Raw genomic sequence first — 20,225 nt, 5'->3', positions numbered from 1 at the left:
TAGACTCCAAACATGAGCACTCTAAATACTCTGGTCGTGAAAACACCAGATACAACCATCTGAACAACAATGAATTATGCATTTTATGGCGTTATCATTACTAAATCCACACACAGATCGGCCCGTCTTCACAAGAATCAAGCACATTCCAAAGGCTTATGTTCAATAATGACTACGCTGTGAATCAGACTTGAGTGTTTCTGAATAAAAAAAAAATAACTCCCCTGTTGCCAGTTTAAGGTTTGGTCAGAACCCATTTAACACACTTAAGGGAATTTTACAGATTCATTTGTATTGAGCTGTTTACTCTTAAATGATTCAAAGACAGTTCGGACAACAGCTGCAAAACACATCTCCAATAATAAAACAATTGCTCTTCAGTTTCTAAAATATGCTGGAAACAAATTTGTTGTGCATGACGATCAAAATCAAAGGAAGTAACATTTCTGTTTAAAGAAAGATTTAAATTCACACCTCACGTCACTTAGAAGTGTACAGCTCAAAATCACAGCATTGGCGTGAATTTGAACAGAAAGCGTACATTTTAGCCAGTGTATTAATGTGTGTTATCAGCAGAATTACATACTGCAGCTGTATCTGTACCCCATCTCAACCACACAATTCTAAAGTGTTTTTTTTTTATTTATGGAAGTAACATATTTGATGTTAGGAATGGCATGATAAATACAGAAAACATGAAGAAATAACATTACAGAGAACCTAGCTCACATTTATAATGTTCCTGTGGTCTTTTCTTTTATGGCCATATAGATGGCCAAAACATTTAGTGACTAATTAACACTGAGCACTCCCAACAGGAAAGATTAAAGGTTAAATATGTATTAATATTTAAGCATTACTTTAAAATAAATATGCATTTACAAAGAAACTGCTGTAACATAGGTCTGCAATATAGCTCAATATGTAACATTAAAATAATAAATACGTTTCAAACCAAGGTAAACATGTTAAAAGTACTAACACGCAGTAGATATAATCTAATGATTTTAGTTTTAATTATAATAAATCATTGTTAACTCTGCTAGTGTTAGTATTATTACAAGTAGTGCAATGTAGGCTACCGGCACATTTGGCTATCCTGACAGTAATACTATCTAGGAACACCTAAAATTCACACCTTTATTTTGTATATGCTAAAGTGGAGGGCTTTCTGGGAACCATCCCTAACACAGGACAGGCTGACACGCTTTTTTCTTCTTCTCTGTAGTGTTAAAAGATGCAATATGTAAGCTGTTAGGTTGTTACATAAATGTACTGGTTTTAAGCATTCTGTTAATATACTTGTCAAAAATATGTGAACTAGAAATATTATGCAATACAGACAAAAATTATATAAATTGATGTGTTTCAAGTGAATCTGGTGGAACTAGATATTTAGAATGCCTCAAGAACACAAGTAATGAATTTGTACTACTGTACTTCCACAGCTATTCAGCATCTTCATCTTTATGAGGCAATTCCTTTGCATTATGTTGCCACGACTAGGTTACCTCATAACTAGCTCTTAAACTTATATTGCCGGTGACACAAGGAACCATGAATATTTCTCGAGCCTGTTATGTATTCTGTGAGTACACCCGCAATGGGGAAACGGTCAAACACTGTTCAAGCTATTGTCATGTTTGCCACTTAGCAGCATTTCACACCAATCAATCAGATACAGAGGTGCCATAAACACGTTTTGTCATTTGACTCATTTGTGCAATTACCTCTGCTGCAGTGTGTTACATATCCAACAGGTGGCTTTGAGACATGTCCTTTTAAGTTTGGTAGTTTTGCTTGAATCTCCTAGACCCTTAATTACATTTCAGTCAGTGTGGTAGACTCCGCGCACAGGGAAAGACATTTGCTGCCACTGTAGTCCCTGCCCCTTCCAGCAGGTGTCACTACTTACTACGCAATGGCACTAGCCCGAGTAAGCCCTGCAATAATATAGTGTGGTGTATTTAATAGCTGTAAATACTACATATTTTTAATTTAAGCACTAAACTGGCTAGCGTTTCTAATAAATAGGCTGGAGGGCTGTTTTTTTAGACGAAGGTTTGTATGGGGGTGATGGAGCGTGCTGGCGAGCCAGCTCTCTCAGAAGATGAGGAGGCTGAACGGCTGGTCACCTCGCGCTGCAGCTCCTCCACCTTCTTCTGAAGCTCTGCTCTCTTCGCCAGGAGCTCCTTGTAGCGCTGGTGAACAGGCTCCTGAACACAAAGAAACATTTGTAGGTGTGCCAAGTTAATGCATTTTCATATTGAGAAAGCAGTCTCAACAGAGCGTTAACACCCAAGAGTTGGTTTTCAAACACGTCTGAGAAAAACAGATTGCCGGGAAGGCAAATGCAATTGTGGCTCATCTCAACATTACTTTAAAATGTCTTGCTGATTTGTACATTATTAGAAAAAAAGCATCAAGGAACAATACTGGATTTTGGAGTGCTTCTTGTTGTTTGCTTATATTTAGTTTAAAAGAAACCGGGGATAAACGTTGGCCTTAAAATATCCTGATAGCAGATGGCTACTCAGAGTGTGATCTGTTTTACTTGCTTTGTAAAGTACTTAACACATTTACAGTCCAACTGCTTTTCAATAATAGGGTTTCCATAGCATCGTTCCATCTTACTTTCTATCATGTTTCAGTTTGGTTTGAGTAAATTACTCAAGGCACTGTGATGCTGATGAAACAATGATGCCTTTATTGGCAACACATTAGAATAGTGAGGGAAAAAAAGGTAAGAATAAAGATCACAAAGAGGGTTGGGGTCAATTCCATGTTTTTTAAATTCCACTCCCAATTCCCATGCCCTTTTAATCAATTCAAACACATCACTGATGAAAACTGCAATTCTGTTAAACTGATCTTCTCACAGTGGCAACAAATTACTTAAAATTGAAGTGACTGTTAGTCAATTAATTGGCTTCAAATGTAAGCAGCTGAAAAACCACAACATGTCAATACAATATCAATTGGGAATTGCTTTCAAAAAGAAATTAGAATTGAAAAGACAAATTGACCCCAACCCTCATTACAAAAATGACTACATGAAACTCATTCTTAGCTATACTTTTTATATACTTCCTCACACTAAGTGTTTACCTGTGGTCTCATTCTTGGGTTCCATCTGATGTAGTACCCCACCCAGAGCTCCAGGTGGCGCATGCTCACCACTGGGAACAGAACATGGTTTGAGTAGTTCACATACAGCGGGTTGGTGAACTCCTGCAGCTGGCTGTTAATGTACGACCACAGCGAGACAGTCTTTTTCGGCAGTTCCTAAAAAAAACAAAATACAGTGGAGTCTTTCCACTTAAATACAGAGTGACCCATAAATATGTACCGCTTACTTCTCAATACAAACATTTCAATCCCAATTGGTAAATGAATACAGACTTATGTATTACAGCAGCATAAGAAACAGTGGGTTGGTAACGTGGAAACCTCTTACCTCTTTTACTCGCTGCTGCTCACTGTTACAAAGGAATGTTCCAAACAAGCAGCTGTACAGGTGGTCTAATATGGTGATCAGAAAGTATTCGTTGAACTCAAATGCTGCAGGAAACTGCAACACAAAAAATGTTGCATTGTGCAAGAATCAACATTAGTATCTTAAAAGATTTGTTTGTGTACAATATAGACGAAACACTAAGTCATGCAGGACTAAATAACACAGACAACGGGTAAAGTAAAAACTAGTATAGAAGACATACTGTATACTTAGCAGTTCTCTGGCAAACAAAACAAAAATATATATGCATATAATATTTATTATACACAGGACCATAGCCAGCCATGAAAAATCACTGGCACTTGCCTATGCATCTCATCCCATCCCACCGCGAGAGAAGAGTACAGATATATATATATATATATATATATATATATATATATATATATATATATATATATATATATATATATAACGATATATGATATGCATTTTATTTTGTGGCAAAGCAACATATAAGAGAGCATATTTTCTCGGCGGAGTATCGACCGATATATATATATATATATATATATATATATATATATATATATTATATATAATATATATACAAAAACTACCAAGCCAGCACATATTTACTGTTATAAACGCCTAAGACAGAAGATTTGTCTTTGCCAAGTGCCAATACCTGTCTTGTCATCTGCCACACACAGTCAATGAACTGCAAAAACACAGGAGACCTGTCTGCATCCGTGTGATTCTTGTCCCCATGGCCAATTCTCTGTGGAGTAAAAACCAGGCGATTTTTAAACTTAAAATAAACATTGCAACGTACATGGGGAAGTAGTTAAAACCTCACTAACAAGGGTGGAATAGCATTTTTTTAAAAAGCTACTGAGAATACACAAAAGACAACAGTCTATCCAGGGACGAAATAAAAACAACTTCTCTAAATACAACTGCTCTTTAATACAGATGTTTTCCTGCAGCAGAGTCTACAACAAAGGGTTACATACGAGCTGGAAGCGGTGTCCGAAGCTGAGCCACTCCTTCTCAATGAGCACCTGGAAGCCCTGGATAGTACGGTAATAACTATCCAGCATCAGCATGGCCAGGGAGGTAAGCTGGGCAGTCCGGTCCCAACCGTCGCTGCAGTGCACCACCACAGAGGTCTTCCCAGACTCCACCTTATCAGCAATGCGCAGAGCTCCTGCCAGGATCAACTAACACACACACACAGAGAAAAAGGTGAAGAAAAGCAGGTGGTTCTCCCTCTAGAGATCCACCATCCTGGTACTGCAATTTAAAGACATTGGTTAATGACTATGACAGGCAACCAGAACTGACCACAATCTCCTTACCTTACAGTCAAAGTACCCTCGGTACCAACATTCAGGATTTCACATTGGCTAGGTAAGCTTGTCCTGTACTCACCTTGATGTGCTCCAGCCAGTGTGTGGACTCCAGGTTGGAGAGCCAGCGGGACTCCTCGATGTTGGGGTAGACCACCTCCTTGAGTTTGCGCAGGGACTCCCTCATCACGTGGATGTTGTGTATGTCCAGGAAGACCAGCTCTGCGTTCTGGTAGGCGTCCTCGCTCTCGAAGCCCCCTCCTTTCGTCTGTGGGGTTGCAAGACAGTGGAATAAGCAGACAGGAGAAATGTGCCTAATGCTGGCAACACAAGGGCAATAAAGACCTTTTTTTTAACGAGAAATAGAGACTTACGACATTCTTTTTAATATGGTCAAAATTTGTTTTGTAAATTACATTTAGTGCAGTGGTAACTATTAAAATAGTAATTTTATATATATATATATATATATATATATATATATATATATATATATATATATCTCATATATAAAATGTGCCCATTGAAACAAAGCATTGACTCATTCAAACCAGTAAAACATAGGAGGAGAAAAGACTTAAGCTGAAGGAAAATTATGCAGAGCAAGACACATATATGTAATGCAAGGCTTAAGCTTTCATTAAGTCACTCATCAATCCAAAAAAAAAAAAAGGAGACACCTGTCACTTACCCCTCTTTTTGTTCAATCAAAATGCATATCCCACTACCTCCCCCAACTGCAACCTTTCTTCATACCCCACGACCAACGACAGGCGACGGACCCTCAAACCATGCGGATTTGAGGCCTGGTGTTTCATCCATAATCAAATGTTCCAATTTCTTCCATACTCCATAATTATCAAATAAATCCCATTTATTTCAAATTCTGCGATTCGAGTTAAAGCCAGTGCTATTCATAGACAGAATCTTTACACAAACCTTGTTGGCAACAGCATTGACACTGGGCCGGGCATCGAAGATGAATAGCTTGTGTGACTGGGCGTTGGCATCCATGACAGCCTGCAGGTACTTCTCGTCTTCTTTGCAACGCTTCCCGTTTACCCCCACCATGGGCTGGCTGCAGCGCGTCACTGTGGCCTGACTCTCTGGGTGGATCCATGACAGCACCTAGGCAACAACGGAGGCATCTGTTTTTAAAAAGTGTGTTTCTGCAATAGTAAAATGAAGAAATAACCCACCCAGTCATTCTGACGTCACTGAGATGTCACAGGACCAAGAGGACACACACTCACTGGGATTCTCCCTTTGGCTCGGAAGGCTGCCACTTTCTTTAATTCTTCATCAGGAATGTTCACTGGCACAACCAGCACAGCAGGGTAGGTGTCACACAGTTCATAATGGTCATTGATCTTTGTTACTCTCCAGCTTTCATTGAGCAATCCCTAAGAGGGAAAGACAGAAATATGGTCTTCAACTCTTATACACACAGGGTAAATACTGTACCAGTCTTACACACATGATACGTGTTGGACATGTTCAACAGTTTGTTTTTATTATTTATTTTTAACAGGAGGACATTTAAACAAAATAAGTGTTACCAATAATAAACAAAAAATACGACAGAGATGGGGCAAGTAAAAGTAGTGAAGTCATACCTCGATACCCACAAGCAGAAGAAAAAAGAGGAAGGAATGCGAATAGAGCTGATTGAAATATGTTAAAAAGGTATGACAGACTGAACGTATGAGTGTATAATAGGTATATGTGAATAATATGTACGAGTGTATAATAGGTTGTCAAACTACAGCAAAACTGGAGGTTATAGTTACCTGTCTCTTATACTCTGCAATGGGGTCATACACCTTCCAGCCATTACCAGGGAAAATCTGACCATATTCAAATGCAAAGATTTGCTTAAAAGAAAAACAGCAGGGGAAAAATAAGCAACAAACAATCATTAATACTGAACTTGTCTACAAATAATGCTTATCATACATTAGCTATAAAAGCAAGTTAAAGAGACAGTCCAAAGCTAAAGCAGCCCCAATAATTGAAATCACAGACCCTCCGTCAGGCAGCTAGGATGAAAAAAAGGGATAAAACCCCAAAATGAATACATATATTACCAGGTTGTTGGAAACAGGAAACGCAAACTTCATGAGGTTCTCAAATATGGATCTCCTGGCGTCCCCTTCCTGTTTATGAGCAAACCGCAGGTTTCGTATGTCCTGAAGAGTAAAAATAAATAAATAAATAATAATTATTTCTGATTTCCAGGAATATCGGATTCATTTATCAAAACGTTTCACTCTTACAGCGAGAATGCTATACAAATTGCACCGATAATTTGGTACACTTGATCTGGATTGCACTAAGTCTGTAATGAAAGAGGTCTTTTTTTTTTTTTTTTTTTTTTTACACCAGTTTTCTCTCCAATTTGGAATGCCCAATTATTATTTTTTTCCCGGTTCAACGCTGCGACTCAAAATGTGCTCCTGCCAATCCATCATTTTTCACACTGCGGATCCACAGCGAAGCCACCAGACCTATAGTGCCGGAGAACAACACAGATCTGAATGGCTCCACTGCAGACCTGCAGGCGTCCTAACAGCTAGAGTGGTCGCTGGAGTTCGGTGAACTGTGGATTCCCCTGCCGACCTAAGTCCTCTCTACCAGGGTGGCGCTTCACCAATTGTGCACCGCCCCCTAGGAACCCCGGTTCATGGTCAGCAATGACATAGCCTGGATTCGAACCTGCGATCTCCAGGCTACAGGGCACATCCTGCACTCCACGCGGAGCCCCGTGAAAGGGGTGTTTGCAAGCAGACTCTAAGCTGGGCACAGCAGTCATCTCCACTTACTTTACAGACCAGCCCATAAGAAACCTCCCCACGGCTTGAAGCTCCCCCAATCTTCTCAATTCGACTGATCACCCCCAGTGGAATGTCAAGAACAAATGCTGGATCCTGAGTCACAAACAGGCAGTCATATAAACATGTGTATTACATCAAGCAATTGATAACCAGAAGAGAAAGAGAAAAATGAAGAGTTTGCATGCCGATTGACAGCTGTAACCTCACACGGTGTCTGTAAAAAGCACTTCTGAGAAAGTGCACTGTGCACCGTTTGTTAGCTTTGGAATACAACTGAAGATTTGCATAACCTATCTCAAACATGTATGCACAGGCTTTCGAGATACCAGACCTTTGTATCTTCGTTTTTTAAACTATGTTGTGTAATTTTTAAAACTTCTCATAAAAAAGGAAGCATGAGCTTACCTTGTCCATGCATTTGAAAAACAGTCTGTAGTTTGTAACAGTCAAGGTCCCTCTTATGTCACCAATGAATGGACAGACATAAGTAACATCTTTGGCTGCAAAGTGATGATTTTTACACATAAAAATTATGTTTATACATCAAATAGCTTATTGACATCAGTATGTCAAGCACAAATATCAAGGTACACATTACCCCCTATATTTCATAATAGAAATTCAGAAGGGAGACAGAAGTTAAACCCTGACATTTAAACAAAAAACAATGCTGTAAATGTTTCCTGTTTCCCATACCCCTGCACTGGAAATCTGTCTTCCGATAATGCCCCCATTAAAGTATTATACCACTGTCAGAAAACCTGATGTGGGAGATGCTTTGTATATAACTCATATTGTACTGCTTGTAAAAATGGTGAGGGGCAATGGGGTTAAATGGTACAGCTGGTACAGCTAAGAGTAAGAGTGGGCTTACCCATGTCCTGTATCGATTCCTTTGGTAGCAAGCGTGGTTCTTCCAACTGAGCCAATTTATTAGCATCTCTTAGCACCTAAACATTGGAATAAAAGCAGTCACAAAAAACTTGCATGCTTTGCACCAACAGGCTAAAGCAAAAATTGAAGTCAGATTAAGATGTTTTCGTCGATTCTTTTTTATTGTATTTTCTAATATAGCTTTGAATCAGGTGGTTAAGTTTTCACTTTCTGTGTTACAGATAATACAACCCCAAACATACATAGTACATGAGTAATATTGTGTTAGCAGAAGTGATTGGCTAACGGCATATAAAAACACAAAGACATGCAACAGAACAAGTATATTTGGAGACCTTCGAGAACATGAAAATACAATTAAGCCAAATCACTGAGAACGTGACACATCTCAGTATTGAAAATCTCACGGCAATCAAAGCTAATAAATAGCCAGGCCCGAGAGACAAACACCAGGGTAAAATCACTAAGATGTAGGCTATGTGTCTGGAGGAAGAATGCTACAGTACAATGTGGAGGCGAGCGTAACTGAATTTCAGTCAAGTCTGTATTAGAAAGTAAAGGAGCGTCTCTGCAAAACATTTACTACAAAGTACATTAACTATGGCTGATGAGCTAGGATTCTGAAGCTAAACATGAAAATGAATTTGTAATTGAATTGGTTTTTATTCAAGACCATTGAGTTGTGTTGAAAGCTAAGCACAGGTGATTGAACGAGGTGTCTTGTTTAACTTTTGAAGTTGTTTACTGTGCCCTTCTTAACCTACCCTGAGCTCCGGTGAGAAGTTTGTTGATGTGGAAACAGAATCAGATGATGGATCCGGCTTTGTGTGGTTGGATCGATCAGATCGGGATGTGGAAGAACTGTGGAGAACAAAGCATGATGTTACCATCTATCAATCCAATAATATTCAACATCAGGAATAATGCTACAAACCACACCCTTTAACTTGAATTCTTGCATAAAAAAAATATTCTTGCATGATAAATAAACACAGCTCATCTGTGAAAGAGGGTTTATTTTATTATATAGCATCACATTGCATTTTCTAGTGATATTTATCAACATACACAATTCACAGTGATCGAAAAGGTAAAAGACAAATACATTGCAGAATGCTGTATGAGAAACATGCATATAGAGGGTCAGTGTGGAGGTTACTCTACCCATACAATGAACCAGCTTATGCAGTGCAATGAACGTGAAATGCTTATTTCTGAGGTAATGGGATGAATGCAGCAAAACACTTAAATGTTCTTAAATATACATGAAATATGTCATTTTGACCATTTATTCGTGTTAAAATGATCCACTGACAGCAAATATCTGGAAGGGTTTTTATTAAGACATTAAAAGGGCTGGACAAACCGGAAGCCTGCAACATTCAATACAAAAATGGTCATTTGTTTTACTGGACAACTCAGGTAAAGGAACTGAAAGAATCACTGGGAATACAGCTACAATATACGACCAGTGCTTATGCTTTATATATATATATATATATATATATATATATATATATATATATATATATATATATATATATATATATATATGTGGCAGGAAAATGGTTCAATGTCACTGGACAAAGACAGTACTGGAACCTGCTTGAGAAAAGAATACAGATGTGTACTAAATATGAAGACAAAAAACTTAAAAGCTTATACAACAGGAACCTAAAAATGGTACATATGGCACATACAATCAAACCTGACCCAGCAAATCACAGAATACAGAAGCGTTAAGTGTGTATCACGTGTAAACTAAAAATGAACATGACCATAATATGGCAGCCATAATAAGTTACAAGTCAAAATGATGGATATATTTCGGGTACTTTCAATAACGCTGCAAATATGACTTATGAGATATCAGCAGTTGGAATAAGATGCTAAATTATGGCTAAATCGCTAGATGGGTGTCTGCACCAAATAACTTTTTAACACTGTAATATTTGGCAACAATATGGCCCACACTACAGGAATTCCCCTTACGTACATCAAAAACAATTCAAACCCACAAGGTTTTTTTTGTTTGTTTGGTTTTTTTTCCCCATATAAAGTAAATGTATTCAGTGCATTGCATCAGTTGATTTTAAAATGTTTCCTTCAAACAGAGAAAAAATGCCTGCTCCTGCTGCAAGAAGCAACTGTAATTCAGTCTAGTGTCTGACAGCAGAAGCAACTCGTGTTTTGCGCTGCACTGACACCCGTGGTCGACGTGACACAAGGATCCTGTAATCACGACTAGCTAACGGAGATCGTAAACTGTGACTGATTACAGAACGACAAACATCTGCTGAACTACAATACAAACCACTTCCATATTGCAACAGTAGAGAATCTGATGTCTGCCAGCCTGTGCCAAATAAACATTTGTAATCTTATGTAGTTTGACCTAGCATTGACAGTTAGAATGATCTCTGTTAGGAGGAGGCTAATCACAAAAACTGTGTTTGGTGAATACATCTAAACATTTATTGAAAAACTATTATTTTTACTACTGTTGTGATTTTTGTCTGCTTCATCAAAAAAAAAAAAAAAAAAAAAATGGTATTACTTATTTTAATAACAATAACCTACTTTGCAGCATTACTGTAATAAAATTTAGCAGTTTTATTTTCTAGTTAGACATACAGATAACAGTACTTATGTTTCTTCCTTGAGTAATGTGACATTGACACAGAAAACGTGACTACCGTCTTGATGCTGAACTAGCCCCACCTGGATAAAGAGTCCACACTGGGCTGCCGGGAGGATGACGGTTTGGATCCGAGGCTGTCGCTACTCGCACTTTTCTCCATCTGTATCTGTTTTAATTTAATATTGTGTCTGCCGTAAAACTAGACATGAGAGTAATCATAACGCTGGAAGCAAAACCACGAAACTATAGTCCCGTAGTGAATATGAAAATACTATAGAGTAAATCTGCAACAGGACCAGGAAGCTGACATCTTTACCCAGAGTGCTAGAAAAACACATGGGTGGGGTTAATTTGCATCCAGTCAGCTGTGTGGCGCTGCCTAGAGGTCACAAATGCACCCGTGAAGCGGGGATGGTGTTTGTAAAAAGCAAGCATACATTTGTTTATTTTTTTACACAGAAAAATAACATTTTCTTTCACCCCTAAATACACATGTTCAAAAAAGGCTATTACTTTCAGTTTTATTCTCAATTACACTATTACAGTCTTATTTAACTCTCTACTTTTTTTTCTGAAAATGTAAGGGAAACTACTTTATTTGACTCCCTTTGTTTTTTTTTTCATTAGGGAACTTGTTTGTTCCTTTATTGTAATGTGATGACAGCCATGTGTGTATGAACAACTGATCTTGTGCAAAAAACCTGAAGTGCTCACTCCTAAAACCAGAAATCTGTAAGGCATGCAAAAAGAGGTGACTGAAAACACATTTCCTGTTTAAAAAGTACAGTGGTTTCGTTCTTATGTGGCACCAGAAAAAAAACAAACAAAAAAAACAGTAGCTATCAGACAAACCACAGGAATCAACTGAACACATCATTACTGCCGGGTTAGTATTATTATTATTATTATTATTATTATTATTATTATTATTATTTATTTATTTCTTAGCAGACGCCTTTATCCAGGGCGATGTTGTTTTTGTAAAGTTTTGTGTTTACAATATTGATTTACAGTAAAGCAATCATTGCTGGAATATATATATATATATATATATATATATATATATATATATATATATATATATATATATATATAGTAACGACCCTGGCGACTTCAATCTATAGATAATGGTTGGTGGATCGATTTGACAAGTGAGATTAAACCCACATTCTTTTGGAAGCAGCAGGGCTGAAGACATAAGCCTGATACACGCTCTTAGCAAAGGAGCAGGCTCTTCTGTACAGCGGTATCGGTGCTATGCTTTAGGGCGAGAGGTCCCGCGTTCGCGCCCGCCTGTGTGTGGATTGCTTCGCCCTGTGTGATGCGCCTGCCTGCGTTAACCGAGATCGATACCTTTTTGTCAGAGTGGGATGCAGGTACCCCAGCACGTACTCGGCAGACGGTAGCCTGGTGAGCAAGTCCGAGGCGGTCTTGAGGCTGGCAGGGAGAGAGTAGCAGGGCTGGTAGATGATAAACCCAAATACGCTCCTTGCAAAGCAGCCGACTCTTTCGTACAGCTGTATCGGCGCTATGATTTAGTGCGAGAGGTCCTAGGTCCCTCCCTCCGATTGTTAGTGGATTGCCTCGCACTGTGTTTTGGATATTTTATACATCAGGTTAATCACAATATTTTTTTTTTTCTTGTGAATAATCCGATGTACAAGATGCCCCAAACTGAAGTTATGTATGCAATAAATGTGCGTCTTAAATGACTTTACGCTTACACTTACAAACATGCTGACAACAGAGTTAAAGCCGTTGACACAGCATAAATGTTTGTGATTGTGAAGATACTGTAACGGCGGGTCAGATGGACTGCTTGGAACTTGACGCAGGGAGGACATCGGGTGTGTTAGCGTTAGGTATTGGTGTGTGTTTGTTGTCCTGTCTTCCCTGTCATTTGTGTGTGTCACCCTGTGTGACTCTGACTGGAAGCGCGTTTCGTGTCTAGGCAGTGCAAGCGTGCTGCCGGTGGGTATCATGTGCACAGTGCGGCTGTAGGAGAGAGGCGCCCGTGTTGGCTGCGCTGTGATTTGTTTTCGGTTTCGCCATTCTGCTGCTTGCGCGGGACCAAGGGTCCGGGTGATTGGTCATTGTGTTTATGTAAATGTGCCCTTGTGTGTGGGTGTGGGATCTCTATTATGAATTAAAACAGAGAAATTGTTAATTGTGAAATTAATTTGCAAAGGAGAGGCGGAAAGTCGGAAGAAAACACCGAAAGCCAGAAGCCCTATAGTGTGTGTGTGGGTAACTCGTCTCGACAAGTAAGAGGGAGGATCTCTTGGATAAAATTAGAGGTATCTGCTGACGCCGATGGTCGTAGTAACACCGCGTTGGGACCGAGGCGCAGCACAGATGGGAAATTGCCATTGTTTCAAGTGTTGGCTTCGCAGTCTATAAGCACAAATGTCAAGGAAAAAAAATACAGATCACAAAATACGCACACTACTGTTTCTATAGAAAGAGAACAATGAAATTCTTAACACGACAATAATATTTAGTAAGAAGACGGCAGCATTCATTTGGTTCATATATTGAAGGTCATCCCGTATTTTATCTATAAGATTAAGGAGGTTCTGCCTTGGTAATCGATAGCGCTGATAACTCAAGATCATTAAACATGTCGGTCCCGAAAGATTCTTTCGCGACGCATTGCACAGCCGTACTGTAGATCATCAAACCAATGTACTATTCCACCCATCTTTGGCTTTTGCTATGTTATTTTACAATATCTAAACTGATTTGCTTTTAAATGTAACTTTCTGCCACTATCCGCTATGTTATTTGCCTGTCTACGCCAGCCTTACACCGACACCCTAGCAGGCATACAGTTACGACCTGAACAAGTCTTACGTCTGCTTTGGTGCACTCCGCAAAAATATTTGCGACCATCACTTATGCCGTCGTAACACTTACGCCTGCTTGGTGCACCCCGTCCCAGATTCCGAATGGTCAATAAACAACACCGTACATGTCACATAAAAAGATGTAACTACATCAACTTATAATTAAAAACATTTCCCTTAGTTCTGTTCACTATGAAGGCTGAAATGAAATATAAATTATACAACAACCGCATTCTGGTCTCACGTTGTTTTACGCACTGTTCTAGAATTACCCAATAAAGGAACGGCAAATAAAGCACGGCTGAGATGACACAAATTAATAACAACTGCAGTCGCGGACCTTCAAGCACTGCTCTCAAACAGTCTCACTTATCCAATGGACTACAATTCTTATTTTCGAACAAACAAATATCAATAAATAAATATACTTTAAAAAGTAAACAATGATAATGGTATTGCTGGGGTGGGGTGTGTTCTGCTCGTTCAGCTTCATTACAGGATACAGCATGGTGCTTTAGTGTGGTGCCTCTAGCTATATGCTTGCTATAGTGGTGCTTCAATGTTGCTTTGTTCCAAGTCTAAGATGACATTCTTTTTTTTTTTAGCCACAACGCAGTAGATGTTGCCAAAAAACTGCCAAACGAAGGCCAGCGCCTTCGTTCAGTCGCACAAATGCGAGCTGATTTCCTGGTTCCAGAGCGACTCAAGCTACATCCTGCAGAAAGCACACTCCAAAGACCTGCTGACCCAGCTGGAGTACCAGAGGATCAAGTCCACCCAGGACCCGGCGGAGAGGGTGACAGAGTTGCTGGATATTATGCTGGGCCGCGGAGAGGAGACCTGCCAGAAGTTCCGGAACATGCTGACAGAAGTGCAAGATACCTACCCACAGCTCGGTGATCTGTTAGAGCAGCTTTCAGTCCAAGAAGGTAAAAAAAAGGCATCCTTTTGTGTCTTGCAGCACGTGCACTACTAGAAATAATCTCAGCATACTCACCCCTGCTTCAGCAAAAATGTGAAAACCTTTTGATTATATTCAGCTGCAATGAAACGTTAGCATTCTTTGATTTAATAAATCCCATTTTCCAGCAAAGGCTGTTTAATTTGTTTTCAAATTAACACAAAGGCACTGTTTTCTTATTGAAATTTGATCAGGTGAAGGGCATCTTTTGTCCGAAAACCACCATTTAATTTCCATGTCTAGGCTGTTTCTTATTAGTTTTAATTAGTTTTAAAAACGTCAAAATACTTATCCTATTCTTGGAATTTCTTTAAGAAATGAATGGTCAGAAACTTTATATATATTTTTAATTGTTTATTTAGTCGATTCTTATTACTATAAATGCACTGTATAAAGAAAAAAGTACATAAACTTATTGACAGAATAGAAGTACAATTACAGGGCTTTTTTTTCTGTGGATTGTTTTTTAATACAATCCCCATGTTTTATGTTAATAACCTAAACCATAATACTGTAATACATTTTTTTTTCTTTTATGCACATCCTTTCTCCTATTAGAACCACTTATTTGGGCAGGAGAATAGAGCAGCCCCATCTGGCTTTCAATCCATGTTTCCATCGGAAATACAGTGTGCTGTTTAAAACTGTCCTCTGCAGTTCTTCTTGTACGCTCATTAGCAGAAAAAGTGAGCCAAATTCTCTCAGTTTGAAAAACTTCTTGAGTCCCATTTCAAATGTTATTGATTCCAGTAGAAACAAGGTCAAACACAGAGTGCATATGCTCTACTCTACATATCTGTCAAAATATGTCTTCAAACTGAACCAAGAAATGCTCATGCCTTGCGGCCAGTAAGGTGGCTTATTTGAAATAATTCCCATTTATTTTGTTATTATTTAGTTTACTATGCAGAGATTACAATTTGATGCAAAAAAATGTTTAACCGTTGCCTATTGAAAGCTGTACCAAACTTTTGACGGCTTGAAGTGGACAGGCCCCACCTTCACCTTGTTAAACTGAGACAACTGGTTCAAAATGTAATAAAACCCCAAACTCCTGACTCCCAGCATGTACTGTATGGTCGGTCCTAAACAAATTCTAACATTATTGTGCTCATACATATTTTTTTCTGTCTTTTTTTTTTTTTTTTTTTTTTTTTTTTTACAGCAAATAAGTTGCAATCAAAAGATTCCCCCAAAAATCTAACTGGAAGCATTAAGTCTAAACATGTATTTGTGAGACTGCCGACGATAGACCCAGGCTCTTCATCAAAATCCAATGAAAACCCACCGTCCACTGACGAAGGAATGCTTTTTTGTCTTGCTCAGTGTTTCTGTTGGAAAAGCAGAACTATAACAGAAAAGCTCGAACCAGTGGAGATGAGCTGCCGTCTCCCTTTTAAATGCTGAAAATAAAGTTTCAAAGAATGTCTTTTTTTATGTTTTTAAAAGATGAGCAATAAACAAAATTACTAGACTTTTTAGTGTGGTCTGCCACCTAGTGGTCGAGACTGGGGAAATAATACTAATGGATGTTAAACAAGCTGGTAGTTCGTTGCTATGAGATGAATGCTGAAATGTCACTAACTGGGGAAGATAATTATGTTTTAAAAAGCTGATCATAGATAGAACATACTGTGTCATTGAAACACACTGGGGTCTACTGAATTGATCCAAACAGTGGTGGAGGACTGTAAATCCTGAAAACATGAACTGTTCATATTTGTACAGGGATAAACACACCAAAGTGACGATCTATTGCACTATTGGATGTCTGATTTTAATCATGCTCAGTTACTTAAACAATCCTTATATGTAAATACTTAAATTTAGTAATGAGGGGGTTTAAAACTGTCTTGTAGTTGATTTTGTTTTATTTTTTAAAAAGTGAATTAAAAAGGTAAAAAAAAAATATATATATATGTTGTTTTTATTTCGCAAGCTGTAACTTCCAGACACACAGAACACAACCCCAAATACGTCACTGCAGTAGCAAAAAAGCCACACCCTTGAAATGTGACGGAACATCGCCATAAAACGGAAACTGGTGATCGATGCTGGAATTTCCGAAAGGGATGCAGGCACTGCTAGTTCCTACATATTATTATTGAGTTCAGTACCATACTACAGTAAAAGGCTTGAAACATCGACAACATAAAAACTTTGTCTAACAAAGATATACACACACTAAATTACAGTATTTTAGTTAGAAAGTTATCAGGCATCAAAATCAAACTCCAATTTACTGCACACTACAGTCCAGTATAAACTGAACAAGTTTAGGGTCATTAGAGGGTGTAATTGAGTCGTTGACGTATGTGAATTCCAATTGAAGTAAAGCTTGAACTCATGAAAATAAAACTTATCTGCTATTTAAGAATCTGCTGTATATTGACAACAGCGTCGTAACAAGAGCTGACATTCTGCCTTGGTCAAATGTAGGGTTCAAGCTATTGCTGGCAGTGACTGCTTAATATTTACTGTTCAACCTCCAAATCTATGTTACACTGCAAACTCGGTGACCTCGTAGTGACGACCATGATTGACAACAAAGCATAAACACTTGAATGGGGAACGTGTTTTAATTTCAGATCATCTTTAAATAACGAGAATTGTTCTAGCTCAAATTCAATTATTATTATTTTTTTTTTTGGCAAGAAACCTATATTAATGATTCATGGAGAAAACTGTACGGAAAATAATACAACCAGAAAGACCGACAAATTACAAAAGCAGCTTGTTTAAAATAAATAAAATACTAGTGGTAATCAAATGACCCTGTTACTTTAGCAAATCAGATCACTGAGTCTAGAATTCGCTCCAGGGAGCTTAAAAAAACAAGACAAACAAACAAACAAAAAAACCTGTCAATTGTTTCTGTGTCATTTTATCAGATGTATGCGAAAGGAAGTCAATTAGCAAGCGGGTTGGGGACAGTTTAGCGTTATTGCCTGGTCAGTGCCACAATAAATATCATATTGTTGCAGCACCGGATAGCTTGCATACCGTGTAACTACAATATAATCTGTCACATTGCTTGTAATATGTTAGTACACACACGAATTACCAAACCAGGAAGTAGCACAGCTTCGAAGGATGGTCCCATTACCCAATAGTGTTGTTGCAGAGTCCCTTTTCACAAATAGAGTAAAGCTGCAAGGTACCCTTCTCCTTTTCATTGGACCACTGACGGAGCGGAAAAGCTTCTAATGTAACACACTGTGCACAAGATTGATGCTGGGATTGGAAGGTCTGTCCTGTTGTAATGCAATATGTTACACAGGCCATCATTTGTTTTTACAAAATATGTTTTTATTTTTAACAACGAGTAGGAAAATATAAAACCCTTACAATTGTGGTGACGCAGGCCCGTCCATCTTTGCAAAACGCCGTCAAATTACTGGGAGGGTGTTTTGAACACGGACCGAAATTTGAGGTAAGCGTCCGGGTAATGTGTTTCTCTATCAAGTCTTTTCATTGACATGCTTTTGCATTTTTAAATAACAATAAAGATGTAGGGTCGATTGCAGTGTACAAAAATTAGTCCACTTGGTGCGTCTAACTAGCGCATTAAGCAGGTTTAATCCACTTGCGTATAATAAAATTGGTACATTTGTTAATCCCGATTGCAGAGCACCTGAAAATAATCATCACAGGTGGATCATCTGCTAAATTGGACTAAAAAAGAGAATGAGTTTTTTTTTTCATTAAAATATTGTAAAAAAAAAACTTTATTAAACTTCCATCTTCTCTTAGTGCTATGGTAACAATCAGCACTAATATTTACCAGTTTAAGATCCCACTCTATTCTTCAATCCCCAAAATATGCACTGTTTGTTGGGGGAGGAGTCTTTCAGTTATTCTGCCCCTTGGTAATGGAACAACCTTCAAAAACACTTTAAAACTGTCTGATTATCATTAAGAGATTTTAAAAATCAGGTTGGAAGTTTTATTTCTGAGTAAATGTACTTGTTTTAATTCATTTTAAAGTTGCAAATAATCCAATGGAATGTACTGATTAATTAGTTTTTAATGGTATTATTATTTTTGAAGTGTTCATGTTAATCTGTGTAGTTATGTGTGTGATTTGTTTCTGTATTGCTGCCTTCAACGTCAGGTCTCCCTTGAAAAAGAGATTTTGAATCTCAATGTAACTTCCTGGTTAAAAAACAGGTTAACAGTGAAAATTAGACACATTTTTTGTTTATAAATATCTCTAGACAGGTGCAGCCATTTCCAGAGATAGTAATACAATTATAATAATAAAATAACACATTGAAGAATCCACGTAGATAAATGCCACGGATCACAGTGACCCAAAACATCTTATTTGTATACATGACCTGTTCTAAAAAAAAAAAAAAACAACAAAAAAAAAAAACATCTCAAAGGTTCTGGTTTCTGTGTATAAGTTCATGACCCCAATTTAGGAAAAGTCATAAAATATTATACAGAAAATGAAAAGAAAAATAGCATTTAAGCTAATTGGAAACTAGTTGGGTCAAATAGCCCCGAAACCTAATAGGAGGGTTAAAACAAGCTACTGTAATTGTACTTATATTTCACATTTCTAGGTGTAAAAGTTAGGCTTTGGGTTTGATACCACATATGTGATATTAAAATAACATCTTTTATTTAAGAATTGTGGTAACAAAAGATATTTAAAATGATAAAGCTCTTTTTAATGATTTTTTTTTTTTTGTGTTGTGCACTAAAATTATAATGACACACTATGGGCATTTCTCTTTTGAGGGTTTATACGTTCAGTAGTGCTTTAAATAAAATTTTCAGCAGTAAGAAATGTGAGTATTCATATCTGAACTTAGAAAAAATGCAGGAAAGGAAAATGCCATGATTATCCCAAGATCAGTTTGAACTGTGTGGTGTAAATATTAAGTTGTAATTTGTTTTGTGCAACAGTTTTGCTCGACAGTACATGTCTACAGTAGTTGGTTGTGTGAGGATCCTTTTAGTGGTTAATCAGCAGTGGACCCTGTATTTGGTTTGTTCCTGTGGTCACCCACAACAGATGTGACATCTGCAGAGCACAGCGGTGAGTGCCCTTAGCTCCGGTTTAGTGTGATATATTTTCACACGTCAATGACGGTTTACTCCGAACCTGAAGCTATACAGACCAGCTATGTAAACGAAACTTAAGTCGCCAGTGTATTGCCATGGCCATGCAATATGCATCAGGCTGTGAGTTTATTTATGCCTTAGCAAATACACTTTTTTGAAGTAGA

The 20,225-nt window shown here is 38.0% G+C and overlaps 1 protein-coding gene across 2 annotated transcripts; it reads right to left on the bottom strand.

The window, feature by feature from the left end:
- Positions 1-624: 624 nt before the first annotated feature.
- mtmr2 (myotubularin related protein 2) lies at positions 625-11,514 on the bottom strand. 2 transcript variants are annotated; one of them, XM_041232535.1, is made up of 15 exons: positions 11,259-11,514; positions 9,302-9,398; positions 8,518-8,593; positions 8,049-8,143; positions 7,632-7,736; positions 6,897-6,998; positions 6,600-6,683; positions 6,063-6,212; positions 5,749-5,937; positions 4,892-5,077; positions 4,474-4,680; positions 4,146-4,238; positions 3,458-3,571; positions 3,109-3,285; positions 625-2,216 (listed from the first exon to the last, which is right to left on the bottom strand). In XM_041232535.1, the coding sequence occupies exons 1-15, from the start codon at positions 11,336-11,338 to the stop codon at positions 2,052-2,054; spliced, it is 1,920 nt and encodes a 639-aa protein (XP_041088469.1). In that variant the 5' UTR covers positions 11,339-11,514; the 3' UTR covers positions 625-2,051. The 2 variants fall into 2 exon arrangements, with proteins under 2 accessions (XP_041088469.1, XP_041088470.1); XM_041232536.1 differs by lacking the exon at positions 6,600-6,683.
- Positions 11,515-20,225: the final 8,711 nt, after the last annotated feature.

Source organism: Polyodon spathula, chromosome 30 (genome assembly GCF_017654505.1).
Source record: "Polyodon spathula isolate WHYD16114869_AA chromosome 30, ASM1765450v1, whole genome shotgun sequence".
In the NCBI taxonomy this organism is placed as follows: Eukaryota; Metazoa; Chordata; class Actinopteri; order Acipenseriformes; family Polyodontidae; genus Polyodon; species Polyodon spathula.
This window is presented reverse-complemented; position numbering and strand designations above follow the sequence as displayed.

Coding starts and splice junctions, on each gene's coding strand:
- mtmr2 (XM_041232535.1), bottom strand. CDS start 11,338: ATGGAGAAAAGTGCGAGTAGCGACAGCCTCGGATCCAAACCGTCATCC. Junction 7,737..8,048: donor TTTTCAAATGCATGGACAAG/GTAAGCTCATGC, acceptor TTTGTGACTCAG/GATCCAGCATTTGTTCTTGA. Junction 5,938..6,062: donor GAGCCAAAGGGAGAATCCCA/GTGAGTGTGTGT, acceptor GTTGTTGCCTAG/GTGCTGTCATGGATCCACCC.